At 63.3% G+C, this 8,910-nt stretch overlaps 1 protein-coding gene across 1 annotated transcript in view; it reads right to left on the reverse strand.

The window, feature by feature from the left end:
- Nucleotides 1-1,407: 1,407 nt before the first annotated feature.
- The window catches only part of Cbs (cystathionine beta-synthase), a 12,799-nt gene continuing 5,296 nt past the window's right edge, over nt 1,408-8,910 (reverse strand). The window contains exons 5-16 of the mRNA XM_010636506.3: nt 8,804-8,908; nt 8,484-8,553; nt 7,743-7,834; nt 7,010-7,135; nt 6,751-6,835; nt 5,971-6,076; nt 5,253-5,330; nt 5,033-5,167; nt 4,601-4,709; nt 3,377-3,461; nt 2,899-2,940; nt 1,408-2,285 (exon numbers count right to left, since the gene is read on the reverse strand). Of these exons, the coding sequence (XP_010634808.1) occupies nt 2,182-2,285; nt 2,899-2,940; nt 3,377-3,461; nt 4,601-4,709; nt 5,033-5,167; nt 5,253-5,330; nt 5,971-6,076; nt 6,751-6,835; nt 7,010-7,135; nt 7,743-7,834; nt 8,484-8,553; nt 8,804-8,908 (1,137 nt within the window). The 3' untranslated portion in view covers nt 1,408-2,181. The remainder of the gene's footprint in view (nt 2,286-2,898; nt 2,941-3,376; nt 3,462-4,600; nt 4,710-5,032; nt 5,168-5,252; nt 5,331-5,970; nt 6,077-6,750; nt 6,836-7,009; nt 7,136-7,742; nt 7,835-8,483; nt 8,554-8,803; nt 8,909-8,910) is intronic.

Here is an 8,910-nt window from a genome sequence, read left to right on the forward strand (position 1 = left end):
AGTGAGATCCTGTCTTAAAAAGCCAAAAAGAGTAGTTTAGATACAGATGAAGAGGGAGATTCTGGTCAGATGTCTGGCCCAGCCAGCAAGGCCAGAGTGGCGGGAGGGCTAGGAGGTCCCAAACACCTCCTCCCTTGCAGCCTTGGGAGGAGCCAGCCTGGCCAGCGCCCAGACCTGTGCTTCAGCCCGCTCTGGTTAGGAAGGCCCTGGCTGTGCAGCTGGCAGCCAGGCAGCCTGGTTGGGGGCAGCAAAGCCTGCACCTCCCATGCTCAGATCCCACCATCATGGCTCCAGGAGCAGAGCCCGCCGCCCCATGTCACTCTATGGCCCCCCACAGTCCCACTGGAAATGGGTTTTTAAGAATTCTCCACCCTCGGCCAAATAAATTCTCAAATAAAATGAGCCCCTCAGGGATATAGCTCTTGGGGCCTGGTTTGGCTGGTGGGGGCTTTTACTCTTTTTGTTTTTTTGAGACAGGGTGCCTGGAACGTGAGCTCACTGTTTTCCAGGCTGGCCTACAACTCACGGTGATCCTCCTGCTTCAGCCTCCCGAGTGCTGGGATCACAGGCAGATGTCCCCACACCTGGCAGTATTGAAAAAGAAGAGCTGGAGACTCACACCTGCCAATTTCAAAACACCCTGCAAAGCTGTGGTGTTTGAAACCATGCAAGACCAGCACGCAGGAGAGCTCAGAGTGCCTGGAACTTGCCCAGGCTTCTGCAGCGGGGACAGAGCCACTCAGTGGGGAGCGAAACCTCGACAGACAGCGCCCAGGCGTGTGCCTCAGGTCTGCACAGCAGTGTGGTGTGACTCAAAGCAGTGCACAGAGTAATTCCAGTGGATCAGTGGGCTGAATCTGCAGACCCGGGTGTGTTTCTAGGACATCAGCTCAAGCTGGAAAGCAAGGGCAGCTAGGATAAAAGGGGTCAGGTTTTGACTTTGCACAAATTAAAACTTGTGCTTCAGAGAACACTGTCAAGAACCTGAAGAGGGGGCGGGAGATTTAGCTCAGTGGTTCGTTGCCTGACTCACAAGTGCAAGGTCCCAAGTTCAATCCCCAGTACCGAAAAACAAAACACCAGAGAAAGTGTAGAGAACTTATGAGCGGGACACAAGTCCTCGCAAATCCCCAGAATATGTGAAGAATCCTTACACCTCAGCACCCCAACTGAGAACTTTCCCGAAGGTGCGCCGTGAGCAGCAGTAATACCCAGGGAGATGCCAATGGAAACCACAGGAAGCCAGGACAGACGCAAGGTGTCCTCAGCAGCCAAAGGGTGGTGGGCACCAGTGGCCAGAGGGAAAAACCAAACGTGTACGTTCATTCCACAGACTGGCCAAGGGCAGGAATGAGGTACTGACACAAACAGGTCCTGCGGAGGGAGACAGCCACACCCAGGGTGCAGGTTGTGACTCTGTTTATAGGAAATGCCCAGAACAGCAAACTCAGGCAGAAACCAGCTGGGGAGCGAGGTTACAGGGTCAGGGGCTGGTGGGGTGGGCCTCGTCTCCTCCAGTGAAGGCCAGGTGTGCCTGTGTGGCATTCTGTGTGTGCTACACTCCAGTACTGTCCGCTGTGGCACTCTTGGTATCAGGTCACGTGGCCTTCACCTGGGTGACAATCCACATGCAGAGCCACTCTGCCCACTCCGCGTCAGGGACAGCACAGCCCAAGGACAGGCACCGAGCTGGTCCCGGCTCGCTGAGCCCCTTTCTGTCATCCCCCATTGTGGAACCTGCTCGGGTGCCGTCTGTTCTCTCTGTCCTTCTCTGTGTGTTTACCCCACCTGGCCACCTTCTTTTTTGGAGGGTTGGGGAGCTACCGGGGATCACACCCAGAGCATTTTACCATGGAGGTACACCCGGCCTTTTTGTTTTTTATTTTGAGACAGTCTCAGTCTATTTCCCAGGCTGACCTGGAACTTGGAATCCTCCTGCCTCAGCCTTTCCAATAGCTGAGATTATAGGCATGGGCCCAAGTCCTCTCTCAACATCCCCTTGGTGAAATATTGTACAGGAAGTCACCTTAAAGAAAAGCCCCTTGAGGCTGATACAAGCAAGTCTGTTTCAGAAGCCAGCGTTGGGAAGGGGACTGAGCCCACCGGCCCCATCCTGGACACCCCAGGTGCCCGCTTCGTGTGGAGGGCGGACGGGCAGAGTGGGCCTCGGGGCTTCAGCGGTCACTTCCTGTCCTGCTCCCGGGCGGCCACGAAGTTGAGCAGGTCAATGGCAGTGACGACCCCGAACACCATCTGCCGCGCGCTGGGCTCGCCATGGCTGTGGTCTGTGGAGGAAGTGGGGCGCTGTGAAAGGCGCCAGACACAGAGGGAGGGTGGCCGTGTGCACCCAGGCCCTTCGCAGGCGGGGCCCCAGCTGCCCCAGGGCTAGGCCTCCTCCCCAGGGTGCCTAAGCCACAGAGCCGCAGGCCACACGCAGTTCACGGCAGCGCACAGGGAGCCTGCACAGTTGGGACGGACAGCAACCACCCGCTGTCTGGCAGAGCATCCAGTGAACGCTCGTGGCTGCCTCGATGTCCCCCATGGGTTCAAAACCTCTCCCTGCCACAGCCACCGTGACCCTGGGAGGAGCCGGGACGAGGCAGACGGGAACCTGGCGCCGGGTTCTCACGAGCTGCCTTTCTGCCGGGGGCGCTCGGCGGTAGTCACCGTATTTTGGATCACAACTTGTGAAGACACTGAGTTCGGAGGCCTCAGCCCTGTGGCAGGACGAGGCCGGGACGACGGGAGGGGCGGAGCCAGGGCGGACTTGGCCTTGAGGCTCTGTGCCTTTTGCTGACACTGCATCTCTGCACTCGGTGACCACCTGGCCCAGCAGACTGGAGACACGGGCGCCCCACCAGAGCGGAGACCTGCGTGCCCTTTCCGAGGGGTACGTACCTGCGGGCCCCCCCACCACGCCTGCCCGGGGCTGGTCCCGTGCTGTAGAGCCAAGGACGGAGAGGGTTACGGGACTGCCCCGGAGTGGCCCTGGGCCAGGGATGGACACCTGTGCTCCTCCCCTCACTGGGACAGAACTCTCCCCGCCAGCCGACACCCAAGGGTGGGCTCGACAGCTGTGGTTACAAAGCCTGTGAGCAGCAGGGAGTGGGCACCAGGCCAGGCCGGTGCAGTGGCCTGACGATCTGTGGGTGGTGCCGCGGGTGGCACCATCACAGCTCTCGCAGGACACTTCAGACTGCTGTCACCCAGGGCCTCGGTCCAGAACACCTGGGCCTGGGCCCCCCAGAGGAGCAGCCCTGCCCGGGGCAGGAGGTTGGTGCCTCCCATCCCCGCTCCCTGGGGGATGCCGGCCTAGCTGTAGCCACGGCAGGGCCCTGTCCCCAGGAAGAACCCAGTGCACGTAACCGTCACTCACACTGGATCTGCTGGTGCACCACCAGGGCGAAGTGGTCCATCTCCAGGATGTGCGACAGCGTGCCCAGCGTGTCTGTCAGGTGGACCTACAAGGGAGCTGTGTCACTGCAGCCTCCGCCGCCAGGCCCTCTGCGGAAAGCAGCCGGGCAGCAGGTAGACTGGATGGGAGACATGGAGGCCACAGTGCCATAAGAAGCTCGGGTGACCGTGGGCAGGACGAGCCCTGAACACGCCCCTGTGAGTTCCCACTGCTGTCCCGCTGCTGTCCCACTGCCGTGCATGACTGTCAGGGCAAGGCCAGCAGCACAGGCGGGTGGCTGGGGGAGCACAAGGCGAGACAGGATGCAGGGACCTGCTCCAGGCAGCCCTCACCCATGCATCTCCAGGGGCCCGGGCTGGACACAACCCCCAGACGCAGACTCATGCCAGGACCGCAGCAAAAGGCAGTGGACAGTCGCTGCCCGTGGGGGACGCAGGCTTCAAGGCAGGGAGGAAGCCTTGGGGGGACCAGGCTCGTCACGAGCGCATGTTTTATGTCAAAGCTGTCACACACATACACTCAACAGTCACAGCGCACAGTTACACCTCAGTAAGGAGAGATGGAAACTTCCAGAGACACGGTGGGAAGGGGTGGGCCATAGCCTCCAGGAGGAAGAGGGCAGCCTTGCCAGCGGCAGGGAGTGAGTCTCCAAGAATCCCAGGGCCCCTCAGCCTTGGCATCCACTCCAGGAGGGACCAAGGGCCTGGGTGAGCTGAGCCCTGTGGCCTCGTCACCCCCGCCTCCAGGTGAACCAGAGAGGGGAGTGGTGCTGACGGCCAGGCCAGGGCTGGGGGAACTGGGGTTCCTCCAGGCAGACGGCTCAGCAGGAGGACAGGACCCCAGCTGCAGGGAAGCAGAGGCACCGAGGGCCCTGTCAGGGCACGAACGGGAAATGCAGGGAGACTGGTGATTGGTGTGCGGTGAGGTGAGGGAAAGTCTGACTCATTGCTAATTTGGGCAGAACCCGTGGTGGCTCCCACCTTTCCACAGATCGGGCCTGCTGGGGACAGCTGTCAGGTGCTACCCAGCCCACGAGAGGGGACACAGACACCCGCCCGCCTGGGGACTGCACAGGCAGCACTGGCCTTTCCCAGCATGCCGTCGAGCAGGGGTGAGGCAGGGTGGGGACCCAGGTGCCAGCAGCAGGAGTGAGGCGGCCCAGGCCCCAGCGGGACAGCACCATACCGGCTTGAACTGCCTGTAGAGCACCCTGCAGACCTGGTCGGCTGGCTGCACCTTCCCGGCAAGCAGAGAGGACAGCATGTTGCCGAGGGTCACCATCCCCAGGATGGCCCTGGGGAACAGAGTAGGGCGGGGCGGGGAGGCAGCATCAGCCCAGGGTTCCAGCCAGCATGGGGCTCCCCAGAACCCAGCGAGTGTGCAGCACACGAGTCCAGGACAGAGGTGGTGTGGCCTCCCTGGTGACACCCTCGGGTGCCTGTCCCTCACCTCTGGCAGAGTCTGGGGCTCAGAGCTAACGCAGCCCTGCTGCTGACCTGGGCCAGGATTCTAGGCCTCATATGGAGGTGGACCCCGGGGCCCAAGCTGCCCGGGACAGCAGAATGGTCAGCTCCAGGCAGCCGCAGACAGAGCTGCCGGGGAAGGGGCGGCACTGACCCGGACTCGTCGACCACGGGCGCCTGGTCGAAGCCCTTCTCACGCAGGATGGCGATGGTGTGCTCCAGGGTGACGCTGGGCAGCACCGTCAGCGGGGCCGACAGGCTCAGCTCCTGGACCCGCAGGTGCCACCACCTGCAGAGAGGTGGGCGGGGCAGAGTGGGTGAGGGCATGGGCGGCGCGGGCTGCGTCCCCGACATGGGTCCCCGCTGCCGCTCACCAGGGCCTCTTCACCGCGACCTCCTCCTCCTTCATGAAGCCCTTCTGCAGCATCCACTTGTCACTCAGGAACTTGGACCTGCAGAACTAGGGGAGTCACCGTGGCCCAACAGAGCTGCCCTGGCTCATGCCCATGGGAGAGGCCGGGACTGGGGCCAGGACGCTCGGAGAGGCCCGACCAGGAGCTGCAGCCGGCGGCCAGGGCCGTTTCCTGAGGCTTCTGCAGTCCAGGCCCGGGGCCCCTGCCTGCCCGCTCCTTGGCACACACAGCAGGCTGGCCAAGCCCTCGGGAGATGAGTGCTCTCCAGTGCAGCCGCCTGGCCAGCAGGGCAGCTGAGGGCAGGGGCTTGGGCCCGTCCCACTCCGCACCTTAGAGGCCGGTGCCCGGTGGCTCCCCAGCGGTGGCTGGGAACATGGGTGTCAGCCTGGGGAGGGACCGGGCAGCCTGGCACCCTGAGTCCAGAACCCAGTGGCTAGGAGCCCAGGAGGCTCCTGGGCAAACAGGTGTCACCACAAGTCCCAGGGGACCCTGGCTGGAGCTGTCCCCTAGCTTCTCTGGGACAGGAGGGCCGTGGGCAGGAGGGCCGTGGGCACTGCACTGTCATCTGTCAGCGTGCCGGGGGGTCACACCAGCCCCGCCCTGTCCTGGCTGGCCCAACCCGCTTCCCTGGGCCCTCAGGGACACTGTGCGACAGCCACCTCGGCCCAGGGTGCCTTACATGTAGTTCCGCACTGAGTCCGGCAGGATGACCACGCAGCGCTGACCCTCCTGCAGCTCCTGGGCGGCCTTCACGGCCACGGCCATGGCACTGCCAGAACTGCCACCTGCCGGAGGACCTTCAGTCAGACTCGCTAGTGTGTGCCCGAGTATGCATCCACACGCAAGCACAAGTGCGTGTGAGCAGCGCACACGTCCGTGAATGTGTTCTCCAAGGGCCGGCAGGCACCGGCGCCGGGAGGACCCATCCTTTCCACATCTAGTCTCCTGGGTGCCCAGGGAGAGGCCTGCAGACCAGAGGGATCCTGCCTGGCCACAGGGGGCCGGTGCCAGGCAATGCCCCAGGGTTCTGGGTCCCTGAATGGAGTGTCAGGGGGCGCCTGGGGTTTGTCCCAGCGACACCAAGCCAGGGTGCACAGCTGCCTCTGCGGAATCCATGGGCTCAGCATGGGGAGGTGGAGGGGCCCGAAGTCCTACCCACTGTGCAAGACAGCACGGCCCTCCTCTGCACAGGGACCGGGATGACACCCTGCGGCTGGTGCCTGGCCCTCTGAAGGCAGCACGGCTCCCTGTCCCTGGCACCCTCTGGACGTTCTCTTAACAGATGCTGGGGTGCAGCCCTCCCTGCGCCCCCAGGCTCCCCAGCAGGGGCGCGGCCACGTGACTCAGGGTGCACGTGGTTGGTCTTCAAAGCACCCTGGGGCCAAACTGAGCTGCTGGGCCTCTCCACATGATGTCCCACAGGGCCCCTGCCCACCACGGCCCCCAGGGCCGCACTCACCACACAGCAGCCCCTCCTGTGCGATCAGCATGCGGGCGAAGGCGAAGGCCTCCTCGTCATCGCTCTTGAACCACTTGTCCACCACCTGGGTGGGACGGCCCTCAGATGACCAGCAACCGTGGCCATGGTGCCAGCCCTGGCGGGGCGGGGGTGCTTCCAGCCCCTCTCCACCTCACAGGGGCTCCTACCCGCCCGCCGGCGCCCACCCTGGACCCAGCATCCTGGGCACTGGGTGAGGCTCTGGCCCAGGACGGCCTACCGCGCGGTCCAGCACCGTGGGGATGAAGTCGTAGCCGATGCCCTCCACCTCGTAGGCCACCTGCTCGGTCCGGTTCAGCTCCTCGGGCTGGGCAAGGATGGAGCCCTCAGGGTCCACCCCGATGACCTGCAGGGTGGGCGCTGGGCTGAGCATCGCCAGGACAGGCCGGCCATCACCGCTCACGGCCCACAGTGTGTGCTGGCCCCACTTGGAGGTGGCACCAGGAGATGAGGGCTCTGTGACTGATCTGAAGTCACATCCGGCCCAGGGCGCAGTGACCTTCCAGGGCTCCTGTGGGAAGGACACCTGCAGGGGACAGCAGGGCCTTTGGGGACAAGGGCAGCTCCAGGCACTACTCCCTAGAGCGTGGCAGTCCTGTTCCAAGAGAAGACGGGCCAACCCTTAGAACCACCCTTGCCCAACCCAGGGCCTTCTGATTCCCCGAGCCCCGGGCTGACAGGCTCAGGGCACAGCCCTGGCCCATGTGGGTCTTGGTGGTGGGAGATGCTGGGTCTCCACTGGGGAACCCTGCCTTGGACCCCCTCAGCCTAGACACACATCTGCCAGGACCATGGTACCACCTGGGCCGACATGGTAGGAGGAGCTTCTGGCTCTGAACAGGCTGATGCCAAGGAGCCGCCATGACCCGCAGGCATGGCAGAAGCCACAGCGAAAAAGCCAGCAAGTCAGGCCCGCCCCATCCCGGGCCATGCCAACCCCCCATGCCACTCACTCTGCACCCGGGACACTTCTCCTTCAGCTTCCGGGCAATGCCCGTGATGGTGCCACCCGTGCCCACCGAAGCCACCAGCATGTCCAGCTTCCCTGGTGGAGCGAGAGCGTGCTCAGGCCAGCGCAGGGCTCTGGGTGACCCCGGGTGTGAACACACCCGCAACCAGGCACGCGACCAAGTTCAGACTCATCAGAGGCTCTGGCCTGAGCTGCGGGGTCAGCTCCAGCAGTGGGCAGGCAGTCTGAGCCGGCGGTGCCCAGTGCCGAGGTGACACGCTGCTGCCCATGAAGCTGGCGGGCCAACAGCGGATTCCAACAGGAGGCCAAGGAGCCACCCTCCCAGCAGGTGCTGCCCCTACAGGGCTGGCAGAGAGCGGTGCTCAGGGAGCCTCTGAGGTACAGAAAGTATGCTCGCTGAGCCGTCACCACCCCTGGATGCTGAACTGTACCACATAGAGCCAGACACATTCTGCAGTGTGGATCCCCCCAGGTGAGAGGCCCGCATCTGCCAGGTCCTAGACCCACAACTGCTTCTCAGGGCTGGGGTTGGATTAGGGGGTCAACAAATAGCCACAGCAGGCATCTCTGTTATTAAGGCACAGGCCGAGGCCAAGAGGGCACAAAGGAAAGAGAAAACTGCTCTAGAAACCACTTCACAGAGAGGGGACCCTTGAGCTGGGTTTTCAAGGGTGAAGAGTTTGCACACCCAGGCTGCCAGCACCTGGGTGAGAGGAACACACACCCTCACACTGTTGCAAGATCTCTTCAGCTGTGGTGTCATAGTGCATCAGAGGGTTGCTGGCATTGCGGTACTGCGAAGAGCAGAGGGGCGGGGAATGGGAGACGTCAGCAGCAGCCGGAGGACCCCAAAGGGGAGCACGCAGGTGACCTCAGGACCAGCTCTCCCGGACCTGCAACTCCTGGATTAACCACAGGCGGACAGAGCAAGGCAGGGGGCCAACCCACCCGAGCCCACTGAGCCTGGGTCGCCCCAAGTCCCCGCAGGCCGCCCCAGGAAAACGCTGTCCTGGGCACAGTCAGCTCCCAGCACCGGAGGTTCACCTGGTCTAGTATGTGAGAATTGGGGATTTCGTTCTTCAGCCGCCACGCCACCCCCACGTGCGACTCGGGGGAGTCGAACCTGGCGTTGGTGGGAGTCCGCACGATCT

This window comes from Fukomys damarensis, unplaced genomic scaffold (assembly GCF_012274545.1).
Source record: "Fukomys damarensis isolate Sample0158 unplaced genomic scaffold, DMR_v1.0_HiC HiC_scaffold_24, whole genome shotgun sequence".
Taxonomy (NCBI): Eukaryota; Metazoa; Chordata; class Mammalia; order Rodentia; family Bathyergidae; genus Fukomys; species Fukomys damarensis.